The 15,964-nt window shown below is 39.4% G+C and overlaps 1 protein-coding gene across 1 annotated transcript; it reads right to left on the bottom strand.

Moving 5' to 3' along the window:
• Nucleotides 1-14,763: 14,763 nt before the first annotated feature.
• LOC123461576 (olfactory receptor 6C6-like) lies at nucleotides 14,764-15,723 on the bottom strand. The gene has a single exon (XM_045152530.1). It carries the CDS (start codon nucleotides 15,721-15,723, stop codon nucleotides 14,764-14,766), a length of 960 nt encoding a protein of 319 aa, XP_045008465.1.
• Nucleotides 15,724-15,964: the final 241 nt, after the last annotated feature.

Raw genomic sequence — 15,964 nt, 5'->3', positions numbered from 1 at the left:
GAAATTTAATAATTTCATCTTTTCTTTGCAGCTGAATAAGACTCACTTGTATAATGCCACCACATGTACATAATCCATTCATCAGTTTTGGGCATCTAGGCTGATTTCATTTCCTTCCTATTGCAAATAAAGCAGCAACACACATTGCTGAGTAAGTAAGCTTATTGTAAACAGGAGAATCCTTAGGGTATATGCCCAGAAGTGCCAAAGGACCCAGGTTCAGTTCCCCAGGACACACATAAGCCAAATACACACAAGGTGACACATGTATCTGGAGTTCACTTGCAGTGGCTGGAAGCCCTGGCATGCATTTTCTCTCTTGTGCTCTCTCTCTCTCTCTCTCTCTCTCTCTCTCTCTCTCTCTCCATCTGCTTCTCTCTTTCTCTCATAAATAAAATGAATATTTTTTAAATTTATTCAAATTTTTTTTTATTAAGTAGTTTTGTATTCAGCAAATACAGTCAGTTTGGTACCATTATTAGGTTCATCCATGACCTACCCCCTCCCCATTGGCCCCTCCTTGTTGAGGTATATGGGTCATGCATTGTGGAGTTAGCCTACAGTTATGGGTAAGATAAATGTCTCTGCATATCATGACCCAACATGTGGCTCTGACATTCTTTCCACCCCCTCTTCTAAAAAATGTCCCTGAGCCATGTTGGGTTCATTTTTGGTCCGCTTCAGTGATGAGGTGTTGGGGGTTTCTGAGGCTCTGGCTCTCAGATTTGGTAGGAGTTGATTTTTCTCTGTGTTGGTCTCCTTCCCCCTTGTGCTGGTATCTGATTCATCAGGAAAACAGCACCCCATCATACCTCAGAGGGCCCTGGCTGAAACTAAGAAAATGAATATTTTTAAAAGAAGAAAAAATGGTATCAGTGTTCTATGAATTATTTTATAAGGTAAGGGTTTCCCCATGTCTCTCATGTTTCTGTTATTGCTCCATTCCCCATTTTTAACTTCAAAATGCCCATTACTATAAGTACAAAGTCAATATTATGAACCTCTCTTCCTTAGGTGTGTCTCTGGTCTATTTTCTGATGAGAAGATGAAATTACCTGAATAATACCAGTCTCTCTGTGATGATTGCTCTATGTTCCTTTTTTTCATTTTTAAAGTTTTACTATTTTACTTTGCTTTTAGACCAGAACCTTTCAGACATCACTTATCTCTTCTGATAGATATTATACAACACTCTTGATTATATTCCCTAGACATCATAGTAGATATTGACTGCATTCTGTCCACCATCTTGGGTCCAACACTAATGAATCTTCTAATGTGAGCATGATGGTGCACACCAACAAGAAGCAAGAACTTGTAAGTAAACTCAACCAAAACTAACACTTAAAATAAATAATAAAAAATTAAGTAAATAATGATGGGGTTGCAGGTATTCTCCATGGGGTTGTGGGTTATGTATTGTGGGAGCAGCAGTCAGTTATTTTGATGGGGAGGGAGTGCCTCTGGGCATGATGTCTCAACCTGTGGCTCTTACAATCTTCCACCCATCTTTTGAAAATTTCCTCAGTCGTGGTGGGGGAGTTTTAAGTCTACTTCAGTGGTGTGCCCTTTGGAGCCTCTGGTTCTCTGATTTTGTAAGTGTTGATTAGCTTCAGGGTCTGTCTCCATCCTGATGCTGATTACCAGGTTCACTATGGAAACAGCACTCTTGATCCCCAATTCCTATGTGGTTTCATCTGGGGTTTGGCTGATGTGTGAGGGGTAGTTTATCTCATCAGTTCTTGCTACCTTCTGTAAAAGAACAGATTCTCCAATGGAGAGTGAAGTCAGCATACTTTACATGGGATAAACATTATTTATTTAGGGAGAATTTGATGTCAGTAACTCCTCTCTTGGCCAAAGACTAGTGACAGCTTGACACTTTTAGTCTGCCTCCAAGGATAAAGGTTTCTATGGTACCAGTTCATTTAGGATGAAGTTTGGTGTTTGGTTTCTTCCTTCCCCTTTCCCTTCCCCCAAATCTTTCCATCCCTTTTGTCTGGGCCTTGAATTGCCCATTAGGTTTGTCGGGAACTCAAGTTGAACCAGGTTAGGAACCACAGATTTGTGAGAACATGGGGCATTTATCTTTCTGGGATTGTGTATGTTCACTGAGTATTATCTGTTCTAAGCCCATGCACCTTCACACAGATTTCTTTGTATAGTTCTTTCTTACTGCTGAGTAGAATTCCATTGTGAAAATATACCACAAATTCATTATTCATTCATCCAATGATGTGCATCTACATTGATTCCAATTCTTAGCTATAATGAATTGAGCTGCTATAAACATGGCTGAGCAAATATCTCTGTAGTGAAGCATGGAGCATTTAAGGTAAATACCCAGTCTGTTGGTATCTCTATATCCATTTTTTTCAAGAATCTCCATATTGATTTTCATACTGGCTGTACAAATTTATGTTCCCACCACAGTGGATGAGGGTTCCTCTTTCCCTGCATCCTTGCCAACAATTCTTGCGTTTAGAATTTTTTTTTGAGGGGGGGATTTCAAGGTAGGGTCTCACTCTGGCCCAGGCTGACCTGGAATTCTCTATGTAGTCTCAGGGTAGGCTCGAACTCATGGCAATCCTCCCACCTCTGCCTCCTGAGTGCTGGGATTAAAGCTGTGCACCACCACGCCTGGCTTGTTGTTAGATTTTTAAATGATTGTCATCCTTGCTGGAGTAAGGTGAAATCTCATGGTCATTTTAATTTGCATTTCCCTAATGGTTAGGGGTATTGAACATTTTCTTAAGTGGGTGTTAGCCATTTGTATGTCCTCCTCTGAGAACTGAGGAGGGTCATGACCAGAATGGGGCAGGGAAGAGGGAAGAGAGGGTAACAGCACATGTCATATCCGTACAAAATATGTTGTTAATTATTATTATTATTATAAAAAGTATTTACAGAAAAAAACAAAAGAAGGAAGACAGTGAGTGAAGTCAATTCAAACATTGACTTCTGTCCCCAAATGTATGAGCACAAACATGCATATGCACCTCTACACACACAAGCACACACACATGAGATGGATACACAAACACCACACACATGTACAACACATATACACATGCAAAAACACCGAAACAAAGGCCTGAGCAAACAACACCCTAATGAAAACTGAAAACACAGAAGGCTACAACAGCAGAGTATATAAAATAGAAGAACAAATTATTGAGACAAATCAAAGGCTAGTTAAAAGATACTTTTGATAGATAAAAATGGAAAACAGCAAAAAGCAAGCAAGAAAAAATTATTGGCACATTTAGACAACATAAAAAGGGGTAAATGGACCCTGAGACTGCATAGTGAATTCAAGGTCAGCCTGAGCTAGGGCGAGACCCTCCCTTGGAAAGTCAAAAAAAAAAAAAAAAAGAGGTAAATGGAAATAATTGGAATATTTGGAGTTCAAGAAGGTCTTAAGGAATGCAAAAGGTTAGAAAGCTGTTTTCACAGATAGTAACAAAGTCAATCCCAAACATTGAGAAAAAAAAAATATTGTATCACCGAAGGTCAAAGGTTACAGGCTGATGTAATTCAAACAAGATTATCCCAAGACATACTATATATAAGGTAAATGCATCATTTATCACCTTTCTGGCCAACCTGATAATTTTTCATTCAATATTAATTCTTTTTATGTAGTTAATTGATTCCTCTTGTCTTAGTGTCATGTCCAACCCATGGCTTGCTTTAAAACATTATGAAATTTCTTAATTAAATTTGGACATATTTAGTATGTAAACAACACATGTTGCTACCGTCCTTTCTCTCCTCCATGCACCTTTTCTTTCTTTTTTTAATTTTTTTTTTATTTATTTGAGAGTGACAGATACAGAGAGAAAGAGGCAGAGAGAGAGGAAAGCGGGCATGTTAGGGCTTCTAGCCACTGCAAATGAACTCCAGACACGTGCACCCCCTTGTGCATCTGGCTAACATGGGTCCTGGGGAATCAAGCCTCGAACCGGGGTCCTTAGGCTTCACAGGCAAGCGCTTAACCATTAAATCATCTCTCCAGCCCATGCACCTTTTCTTAAAAGGTCTTTCTGTTGGGGATGCAGGTCAACACCATGGGGATGGTGGGTCATGAAGTATAGGGAGGGGAGAGACAATGTGTCTGTGTAAAATGTTCCAACTTGTGGCTCCAACAATAATTCTGGCCCCTCTTCCACAAAATTCCCTGAGCCATGCTAGGAGCATTTTAAGTCTACTTCAGTGATGGGCACTTAGGAGCCTCTGGATCTCTGGTTTGGTAGGTGCTGAGTGTCCTCAGTGTCTGTCTCCTTCACCCTTGTGCTGATAACAGATTCACTAAGAAAGCAGTTTTCTTGCTCATTTCCCCAATTTTTCTGTGGTTTCAGCTGGGGCCAGGGTGATGTGTCTTTTATCTCCTTAGGTCCATCTCCATTCTGAAAAAGAGAAGCAGATTCTCCAATGGAGAATGAAGTAAGCACTTGTTAAATGGGATAACAATTATTAATTTAGGGAGAATTTAAAGGGTGTAGAGCCTCTTGTAGCCCAAATTAGTGGGAACTTGACAATGGAAAGCAGAATAATTATCTGGATATGATTCTGACCTGTTTCCCAGTTCCAGATATGGTTTCCTTTCCACTGAGTGGATCTGTTAGCCAATCCAAGAGCAATTGCTTACCCACCATGGCTGTGTGCTACTATTGCACTTGTGTGAGCATTACATCAGGTTGTTTGCTTCTGAGTTGCTTAGACTTTGAGTTGCTTGGACAGGTGTTGGCCACTTTCCCCAGTTGCTCATGTAGCACCTTTCAGCACTAGATGGGTAATTGTCTGGAGACTGGCTTTCCTCCAGATTCCAACCAGGTCTCTCCATGGTTCAGGCTGACAGCATTTGGTGTCTTCTGAAGTAGGGTCTTACCATTAACCTCTGGTGGGTAATCAAGTGCTCTGACAGAAGTCTGTCTGGTTTGTTTTGGGAGATTTTGTATATGCCTCTGATCAATATCTCATTGTGGATGTAAACCACATCCTGGTAGAGTGAATTACAGACCAGCACCAAGGGAAAAGAAAGAAGAAAAAGACATAAGAAAGAGAAACAAGAGAAATTTAAGGTTAGGTTTTGCCTCATCCTCTCCAGGGCCCTTCAATTCAGGTGTTTCCCCTAAGGTTGTCTTGAGAGTTCAACATCTCAATCTGACTTCCAGGATATGTTTCTATGGTAACGGTACAATTTGGGTTAAGTTTTGTGCCCACCCTGACCCTTCCCCAAAGCCCTACCTTCCCTGTTGTCCAAGCCTCAATATTCTATTCAGGTATGTCAGCAACTTGGGCTGATCCAGGTTAGGAAATGCAAATGAGTGAAACCATGAGATGGTTGTGTTTCTGTGATTGTGAGTTCACTTAGAATGATCTTTTCCAAGTTCTACCATTTTTCTACAAATTTTAATATGTCATTTTTTTTTGTACTGCTGAATAGAATTCCATCGTGTAGATATACCACATCTTGGTTATCCATTCATCCAATGGGTTGACTAATTTTAAGCTATTATGAATTGAGCTCAATTTGCAGTTCTTGAGTGTCAGCATTCAAGAACAAGAAAGGTGACAGCGTGGTGTGGTATCATGAAAGTGTGGACAGGCCTGCTTGATCACAGAAGTTTGGTGTTCCACGGTCTTCACTTCCTGCCTACATAAATTTTACTTACACACGTTTTCTATTTTCTTCTCTACAACTTGCTTATAATGTTTCTATTATCCCTTGGCAAAGGCTTATTTTGATTACTTGATTAAGGTCTTTATTAGGATTTACCTCTGTAAAGTCATTGTCTTTACAGTTAAGCAAGAATTTGAAAATTTCTCAAAAAGTTTTCCTTATCAGATATTTCTCCAGTTTTGACATCAGTTGACTTAACTTCTTTATTCCTTTTATACTTGTAAGCCAACATTTGACTGTTTTAATGAGACTGCTGTTTTCCTCCATTAATATAATATAATATATATTATATATATAATACATATATAAGATATACGATATATATTATCCAAATGTATAATATATATTATAATAATTATTATGATAATATTATATTGTATATTATATATTATGGTATATATTATAATATCTATATTATACATATATTATATATGATATATAATATATAATATACAATATATATATCACAATATATATTATATTTATTATAATATATATAAAATCTCAGTTGTTTCTTGTTTAATTTAATTTAATTTTATTAGTTTTGTATTCAGCAAATACAGGCAATTTGGTACCATTATTAGGCTCATTCATGACCTACCCCTCCCCATCGACCCCTCTTTGTTGAGGTATATGGGTCGTGTATTGTGGAGTTAGCCCACAGTTATTGGTACGATAAATGTCTCTGCATATCATGACCCAACATGTGGCTCTGACATTCTTTCCACCCCCTCTTCTAAAAAATGTCCCTGAGCCATGTTGGGTTCATTTGTGGTCTGCTTCAGTGATGAGGTGTTGGGGGTCTCTGGGGCTCTGGCTCTCAGATTTGGTAGGAGTTGATTTTTCTCTGTGTTGGTCTCCTTCCCCCTTGTGCTGGTATCTGGTTCATCAGGGAAACAGCACCCTTGCTTGTATTGCCAATTTTCCTTAGTTTCAGCGAGGAACCTTTTTAGGTATGATGGGGTGGCTCTCTCCCTAGGATCTACGTCTATCTGAAAAAGAGAAGCAGATTCTCCAATGGAGAGTAAGTTAGCACCAGGACAAATGAGATAACCCTTACTTTTTTTTAGAGAGTTTAATAGGTGTTGGCCCTCTTGTAGCCCATGATTGATGGTAGCTTGATATTAGAGAGTGTGATTATGTTTGGATATGGTTCTGACTTATTTCCCAGCTCCAGCTATGGGTTCCATACCACTGAGGGGATCAGTTATCCAAATCAAGAGCAGTTGGTTCCCCACCATGGCTGTGTGCCACTATTACACTTGTGTGGGCATCACAACAGGTTATTTGCTGATAAGTAGGTTAGACCATGAGTTGGTTGGACAGATATTGGTCATTTCCCCCAGTCACCCATGTAGCACCTTCTGGCACTAGAAACACTGAATTTCTGGGGACGGACTCCTAGTTTCAAGCCATGCCGTTCCATTTTCTGTGTCAGCTGCATATTGTGTCTTCAGCAGTAGGGTCTTCCAACTAACCTTTGGTGGGTCATCAAGTACTCTGACAGAAATCTCTTTCTTTTAGGAAACCTTGTAGGTCTCTCTGATCAAAAGCTCATTGTGGATGATAGTCCCATGCTGGGACTGGGTGTTACAGGTCAGTGCCCTCTAAGAAAATGAGGAAAAAGATAACTAATATACAAGAGTTAGAGAGACGAGAGAGAGAAGGACAGGGAGAGGGAGAGGAAGGGAGGGAAGATGTAGAAGATTTAAGTTAGACTTGATCCTACCCTCTCCTGTGTCTTGTGGTTCAGGTGTTTCCTGTAAGTGCCTGATGAAGGTTCAGCCATTTGGTCTGCCTTTTAGGAAGTAGAATTTTATGGTACCATTGCCGTTTGGGTCTAGATTTGTGTTTCCCACCCCTTCGATGCCCTCCCCTCCATCCCCATCCATCCTAGTGTCTAGTGCATGAGATGCTTGCTGGGTATGTAAGGTACCTTGGATAGATTCAGGTTAGGTGCTGTAGATGAGTGAGACTATGTGGGCATTTTTTTTCTGTGATTAGGTAAGTTCACTGAGAATGATCTGTTCCAGGTTCAACCACTTTTCCTCAAATTTCATTGTGTCATTTTTTCTTACTGCTGTATAGAATTCCATTGTGTAGGTATACCACATCTTAGTTATCCATTCTTGTAGTAATGGACATCTGGATTGATTCGATCTCTTACCTATTATGAATTGAGCCGCTACAAACATGGTTGAGCAAATGTCTCTGGCCTGTAGTTTGAAGGTTTTAAGGTAGATGCTCAGTAAGGGAATAACTGGGTCTTTTGGTAACTCTATAGTCAGCTTTTTCAGGAGTCTCCATATTGTTTTCCAAAGTGGTTGTACCATCCTACATTCCACCAACAGTGGATGAGTGTTCCTACTTCTCCATATCCTTGCCAGCATTTATTTTCATTTGATTTTTTTGATGTTTGCTATCCTTACTGGGGTAAAGTGGAATCTCATAGTTGTTTTAATTTGCATTTCTCTGATGATTAGGGATGATGGACATTTTCTCAAGTGTGTGTTTGCCATTTGTAATTCTTCCTCTGTGAACTGGCTGTTCAGCTCTTTGCCCCATTTTGTGAGTGGGGTGTTTTACTTCTTACTGTTTAGATTTTTGAGTTCTTTGTAGATTCTAGAGATTAGGCCTCTATCAGTTGGCTAACCTGCAAATATTTTCTCCCATCCAGTGTGTAATCTATTGGCTTTGCTTATTGTATGCTTGTCTCTAATGAAACTCTTCAGCTTAATGTGATCCCATTGGTTGAGTGACTGTTTAAGATATTGAGCTACTGGGGTTTTGTTCCAGAAGTCTTTTTCAATTCCTATATCATGGAAAGTACTTCCTAAATATTCTTCCAGTAGTATTCAAGTTTCTGGTCTTATATTGAGGTCTTTGTTCCATTTGGATTTGAGTGTAGTGCATGGTGAAATATGTGGATGAATTTTCAGTTTCCAGCAGGTGGTTATCCAGTTTGTCAAGCACCATTTGTTGAAGATGCTGTCTTTTTTCCAGCCTAAACTGTTTGGGCCTTTGTCTAATATCAAGTAGCTATAGTTGCTTGACCCAAAGTCCAGGTCTTCAAGTCTATTCCATTGGTCTATACTCCTGTTTTTATGCCAGTACCATGCTGTTTTTATTACTATAGCTTTGTAATATAGCTTTAGATCAAGTGCAGTGATGCCTCTAGAGGTATTTCTTTGGCTGAGGATATGTTTGGATATGCGAGGCCTTCTGCCTTTCCATATGAAATTTGAGATCATTTTTTCTATCTCTTTGAAGAACACTGTAGGGATTTTAATTGGAATTGCATTATCAGTATATTGCCTTTGGTAATACTGTCATCTTCACAATGCTAATTCTGCCTATCCAGGAGCATGGGAGGTCTCTCCATTTCCTCAAGTCCTCCTCAAATTCTTTTTTGAGTGTTTTTTATGTTTTCATTGTATACATCTTTCACTTCCTTGGTTAATGTTATTCCAAGGTATTTTATTTTTTTGTTGCTATTGAAAATGGGACTATGTCCCTTATTACTTTCTCTGTTTCTTTATCATTTGCGTATAGAAATGCTACCGACTTTTGTGCATTGGTTTTGTATCCTGCTACTTTGCTATAGGAGTTAATCACCTTCAGGAGTTTTGGAATGGAGTCTTTTGGGTCTCTTACATATACAAGCATGTCATTCATGAATAGAGCTAACTTAACTTCTTCCTTTCCAAATTGTATCCCTTTTATTTCCTTCTCCTGTCTTACTGCTTGAGCTTGGACTTCCAGTACTATATTGAAAAGCAGAGGTGAGAGAGGACAGCCCTGTCTTGTTCCTGATCTTAATGGGAATTCCTCCAGTCTCTCTCCATTAAGTATTATTTGGGCCTTTTTAGCTTTGTATATTCCCTTTATTATGTTAAGATAGGAACCAACCATGCCTATTCTCTCCAATGTTTCAATCATGAAGTGATGTATCTTGTCAAAGGCCTGTTCTGCATCTGTCATAATGATCATGTGGTTTTTATGTTTAACCTTGATTATGTGGCATATTACATTGACAGATTTCCATATGTTGAACCACCCCTTTGTTCCTGGGATGAATCCCACTTGGTCAAGGCGGATAATGCTTTTGATGTGCTGTTGGATTTGGATTGCGAGGATTTTGTTCAGGACCTTTGCATCTAAGTTCATCAGGGAAATAGGCTGGTAGTTTTCTTTTCTTATGGCATCTCTCCCTGGTTTTGGAATAAGGGTGATACTAGCTTCATAAAAGGAGTTGGGTAGCTTTCCCTGTTCTTCAATTGTGTGGCACAGTTTTAGGGAGATTGGTTTGAAGTCTTTCATGAAGGTTTGATAGAATTCAGCTGAGAAGCCATCTGGTCCTGGACTCTTCTTTTTGGGGAGGTTTTTTATTACTTTTTCAATCTCCATGAGTGAGATGAGTTTATTGAGGTGATTAATCTGCTCTGAGTTTAGCTTTGATAGGTGTTATGCATCCAGGAATTTATCCATCTCCTCCACATTTTCCAGTTTTGTGGAGTAGAGGTTTTTGAAATAAGTCCTGATGATTCTCCTAATTTCACTTATGTCTGTTGTGATCTCTCCTTTTTCATTTTGAATTTTGTTAATTTGAAACTTCTCCTTTAGTTGCTTGATGAGATTGGCCAGGGGTTTGTCAATCTTGTTTATTTTTTCAAAGAACCAGCTCTTTATTTTGTCAATTGTCTTAATTGTTTCCTTGGTTTACAATTCATTAATTTCTGCTCTGATTTTAATTATTTCTTTCCTTCTGGAGCTCTTTGGGTTGGATTTTTCTTGCTTTTCCAATGCCTTTAGGTGGATGGTTAGGTGATTGATTTGGGATCTTTCTGTCTTTTTTATTAAGGCATTGAGTGCTATGAATTTTTCCCCTGAGGACCACCTTCATTGTGTCCCATAAGTTTTGGTACGATGTGTTCTCTTTGTCTTTCAATTCCAGGAATTTTTCAATTTCATTTTTTATTTAATCCAGTATCCATTTATTGTTTAAGAGTGTGCTGTTCAGTTTCCAGGTGCCATTGGGATTCATGGTGGGCCTTTTGTTGTTTATTTCTAGCAATATAGCATTGTGATCTGATATCATGCAGGGAATTATGTCAATCATCCTAAATATGTAGAGGCTATCTTTGTGACCCAGTATATGGTATATTTTAGAGAATGTTCCATGGGCTGCTGAGAAGAATGTGTAGTCTGTGGATTTGGGGTGGAAAGTTCTGTAGATGTCTGTTAGGTCTAAGTCATCTATAGTTTTGTTGAGCTCTCTTACTTCCCTGTTGAGTTTCTCTTTGGATGATCTGTCTATTGCTGATAATGGTTTATTGAAGTCCCCAGCTATGATGGTGTTGGTGGTTATTCCTGTTTTATTGTCAAGTAGGTTTTGTTTTATGAACTTTGGTGCCCCTGTGTTTGGTGCATACAGATTTGATTGTAATATCCTCTTGATGGATCATTCCCTTGATAAGTAGGAAGTGGCCTTCTTTGTCTTTCTTGATTATTTTTGGTTTGAAGTCAATTTTATCTGATATTAATATAGCTACACCTGCTTGTTTCTTATTCCCATATGCTTGGAATATTGTTTTCCACACTTTCACCCAGAGGAGGTGTCTGTATTTAGTGGTGAGGTTGGTTTCTTGAAGGCAACAGATTGAGGGGGTCTAATTTTTTGATCCATCCTGTTAGCTTGTGTCTCTTGATGGGTGAATTAAGGCCATTAATATTTAGGGTAATGACTGTGAGATTTGATTTAATCCCTGCCATATTGTGATGGTAGATGTGTATTGGTGTTTTCATGGGTTTTGAAGATTTTTTTTATCTACTCTGAATTTAGTTATTGTGATCTGTTTCTTGTAGGCATTTGAGTTTGATTATTTGTTTCTTCTCTGTGGAGAATTTCCTGAAATACTCTCTGTAGGTTTGGTTTTGTGTTCATATACTTGTAAAGCTGAGTTTGTCATGGAAAGTTTATCTTTCACCATCTATTATGAGGATACTTTTGCCAGGTAGAGTAGTTTGGGTTGGAAGCCATAGGTGCTTAGACTTTGGAGTGTTTCTTTCCAGGCCCTTCTAGCTTTCAGGGTTTCCATTGAGAAGTTAAGTAATTCTGATGGGGTTACCTTTGAAAGTGGTGTGCTGTTTTTTTCCTAGCTGCTTTTAGGATTTTCTCTTTGGTGTCAATGTTTAGTGTCTTAATGATAATATGTCTTGAAGACTTTCTCCTTTGTTCCAGTCTGTTTGGAGTCCTGTTGGCTTCTTGTATCTTGATGGGCCTTTCTTTTAAGAGACTTGGGAAGTTTTCTTCAAGTATTTTGTTAAATAAGTTCTCCATGCCTTTGGTCTGAAATTCTTCTCCTTCTGGTATTCCAATGATTCTAATATTAGGACATTTAAGTGTATCCCACAATTCTCTCATGTTCTGTTCACAGGAACTTTTGAACTTACTGAAATTTTTGAACTTTCGAACTGTTTCTTCCATCTTGTCTTCTGATCAGAGTTTCTGTCCTCCCTCCACATGGCTGACTCTATTCTTGAGACCCTCTAGAGAGTTTTGGACTTGTTCAATTAAGTTTGCATTTTCTACTACTTTTCTTTGTTGAATTTCCATCCCTCTGTCCACTCCCTTTTCACACCATTTTCTGATTTTCTTGATGATTCTTGGAATTCATCCTTGCATTTCTTTATGTCTTCATTTAGCATGGCCAGCTGATATTTAAGGTCTTCTTTTTTTCATTCTCCCTCAATTCTTTTAACTCTATTTTAACTCCGTCCAATTTCTTATCTATTAGTTCTAGTTTAGTGATGGCAGCATCCACACGATTATCGGTCCTTTGTTGCTTTCTTGCAAGTTCTACCAGTAGGTTGGTCAGGGTTGCATTGCTCATAGCTTCAATTTGATGTTCTGATTCTAATGACTCTTCTATGTTTTGGTTAGATGTGTTCATAGTAGGACTGGTTGACCTAACTGGATTTACTTGTATTTGATTTTTCATGTTTTTTTCTTTTGCACTGTGGTCTGCCCATGACAGTATATGGGCAAGTAGGTGGGTGGATCAGCCTGGGCTCTAGTACAATGGGAATCTGAGGCAGGCTGGGACAGTTGCCAAGCAGCCTGCGCTTTGGCTCCCACTTGCCAAAGCCGCCTATCAACTGCCTGGCAGGGGTGCCAAAGTTGCCTGAATTCTCAAGTGGTAATGTGCCCAAACTGCCTTCATTGGAGCTTGGAGGGGGACTGAGGTACCAAGCGCTGAAACAGCACAAACTCTGGCTGGGAACACTGGGACCCGGAAACAGTCTGTGCTCCCCGCCACAGGACAATGGCGATGGCCGGCCTGTCAGACAGGTAGGGGATGGCACCTGAGCTGGCGCAAGCGACGGACACAGTCTGGGCTTGTGTGGCAGTTGCTGTGGGACTGGGTTCCCTGAATGTGCAGCGGCAGGAGCAGTAATGTGGGCAAGTGTGCAGAGCAGTCTTAGCTTCTGGCGCAGGGATCCATCGGCGTGCAATTGGCACACGATCAGTGCACAAGTGGTGCGTGATCAGAGCGTGGTGGCAGCAGAGGCGGGAGCAGTGGCAGTCCCACTGGGTGAAGCAGCTATTTGATGGGAGGGGTGGGCTACCTGCCCGAAAGGGGATCCGCGATTCCCTGTTTCCCCCCACCCCCATGCCCTGCACTGACAAAAAGACCCAGTAAACCCTTAATGTCTTGCCTTTCTTTCCCCAGGGTTTGCAGCACAGCTAGGCAGTCAGCATCTTGGCCAGAAGTCTCAAAATCTCAGTTGTTTTATACATATTTACACACAGATATACACACACACGCACATACTGTCACAAGAAATAGTCTTTTCACTGTAACCTACTATTGGTTAAGTGGTTTGGGAAAATTATTTCCTTGGGAAAATTATATTCCTTGTGTAAAAAAGAAAGCAAATTGTTTTTTTTTTAAATTATTTATTTATTTATTTGAGAGCGACAGACACAGAAAGACAGATAGAGGGAGAGAGAGAATGGGCGCGCCAGGGCTTCCAGCCTCTGCAAACGAACTCCAGACGCATGCGCCGCCTTATGCATCTGGCTAACGTGGGACCTGGGGAACCGAGCCTCAAACCGGGGTCCTTAGGCTTCACAGGCAAGCACTTAACCGCTACGCCATCTCTCCAGCCCAGCAAATTGGTTTTGATGTCATTTATGATTAATAGCCAGCAGAGGCATTTATGGCAAGGAATCCCTAATCACTGAAATCCATTGAGACCCAATGTAGGCCCAGTGTAGAATGGAAATATATCACATTTTAATTATTAAACTAATTAGAATGTTTTAATACAAAATTATTATGGCTTATTGCATATAAAAGAAGCATAATGATATAAACAGAAATAATGGTATTTTTAATGTATGATTATGCTAAAAACATAGCTATTTCTACAAAACAAGTAAAAACATGTAATATATGGATTTTTTTCTTGAGTTACTATCAGCTTTAGCTTTGCAAAAGGTAGGCCAAATAAGTAATTTGCACCAACACTGTCAGTTCAATTATGTTTGCTGTAAATGACATTCAATTACTGTAGCTGTATGAGGCATCCTCTTTCAGTGATTATCATTCTCAAATATTATTGTCCAATTTTCTTTTTAATCACAATTATTCTACATAAATATTACATAATTACCATGCTCTGTGATCTGACAAATTTAGTAATGCAAAACAACATATGTCGGGGAGGCGCTCATGTGCCCAATATTAACATTCACATATGAGACAAGAATTTTTAGACAAAGATAAATAATTTAATATTCTCGATCTCAGAAAATCATTTTTTCAAGCAATTGTGAAGATGTGTTAGAATAAAGAAGATATGTGAAAATAGAAAGACCAAAAAAAGAAAAAAAACTAATGTGATTTAAATACTTAGGGACAGAAATGTCAGCATTAGAAAAAAGAAGATATGTTATTATAGAGAGACCAAAAAAAAAAAAAAAAAAAAAAAAAACCTAATGCGATTTAAATACTTAGGGAGAGAAATGGCACAGAACACAGCTGAGGGAAATGACAATTATACTGGAAATGTTACTTATGTCTAAATCTTTGCTCATTCTTTGGAAAAGAATTACATCTCTGAAGCATATGCCTTAAAGCTTCCTTCACCTGCTGGTTCCTGAGGGTGTAGATGAAAGGGTTTAGAACAGGGGCCACAGAAGTGGTGAGCACAGACACACCTTTGTTGAGACTCACCCTGTCCCTTGCTGATGTTTTCATGTACATGAAGATGCAGCTCCCATAAGTGATAGAGACAACAACCATGTGTGAGGAGCATGTGGAAAAGGCCTTAGCTCGCTGCTGAACAGAAGGGAATTTTAGGATGGTTTTGATGATGAAAGCATAGGAGAGGATCACTAAGAACAACGTGATGGCAAGTGTCATCACAGCTAAGATAAAAGCCATCCACTCTATGAAGCGTGTGTCTGTGCAAGAGATCTGCAGGAGGGGAAATGCATCGCACAGGAAGTGATCTATTGCTTTGGAAGCACAGAACTCCAACTTGAGTGCCAAGAGCACAGGGGGGAAGATGACTAAAAATCCACTTAGCCAGGAGCTGAGCGCAAGTTGGTAGCACACCCTGCTGTTCATGATGACTGGGTAGTGCAGGGGTTTGCAGATGGCCACATAGCGGTCATAGGACATGGCAGCCAGGAGGTAAAAGTCTGTGCCTCCAAATAGAATGTGAAAGAACAATTGAGTTATACAGTTACTGTAGGAAATTTTCTTGTCTCCAGTGAGCATGCTTATCAAAAAACGTGGGATGCTGACTGTTGTGAATGAACTTTCTAAGAAGGACAAATTTCTGAGGAAGAAATACATTGGAGTCTTGAGGTGGGGATCTAGCAGGGTGAGGAGGATGATGACTAAGTTCCCTGTCAGGCTCAAGATGTAATTCACAAGCAGAAAGAGGAAGATCACAATTTGTAGCTGAGGGTCATCTGTCAGTCCCAGCAAAATGAACTCTATGTTCTGTGAGTGGTTCTTCATTTCTCTTGTTTCTTCCCAAGTCTGTTGGTAAAACCAATCTTATAAAAGAAAGAAAACTGATAATATGTCTCTACTTTTCAGCTATTGAATATTCCATATTTTAAGTTTATAAATGTAGAGATATTTTTGAAAATAAACTCAGAGTTTGCCTGACTGGTTATATTCTCTTTTTCACAGTATGTTTGTAAGAACTCAGATTTTTTTTTTCTTGTGCACAATTGAGTCATTCTTATTTGCCAAT

This window comes from Jaculus jaculus, chromosome 6, assembly GCF_020740685.1.
Source record: "Jaculus jaculus isolate mJacJac1 chromosome 6, mJacJac1.mat.Y.cur, whole genome shotgun sequence".
Lineage (NCBI taxonomy): Eukaryota > Metazoa > Chordata > Mammalia > Rodentia > Dipodidae > Jaculus > Jaculus jaculus.
The sequence above is the reverse complement of the archived record's forward strand: the minus strand, read 5'-3'. Positions and strand labels throughout refer to the sequence as shown.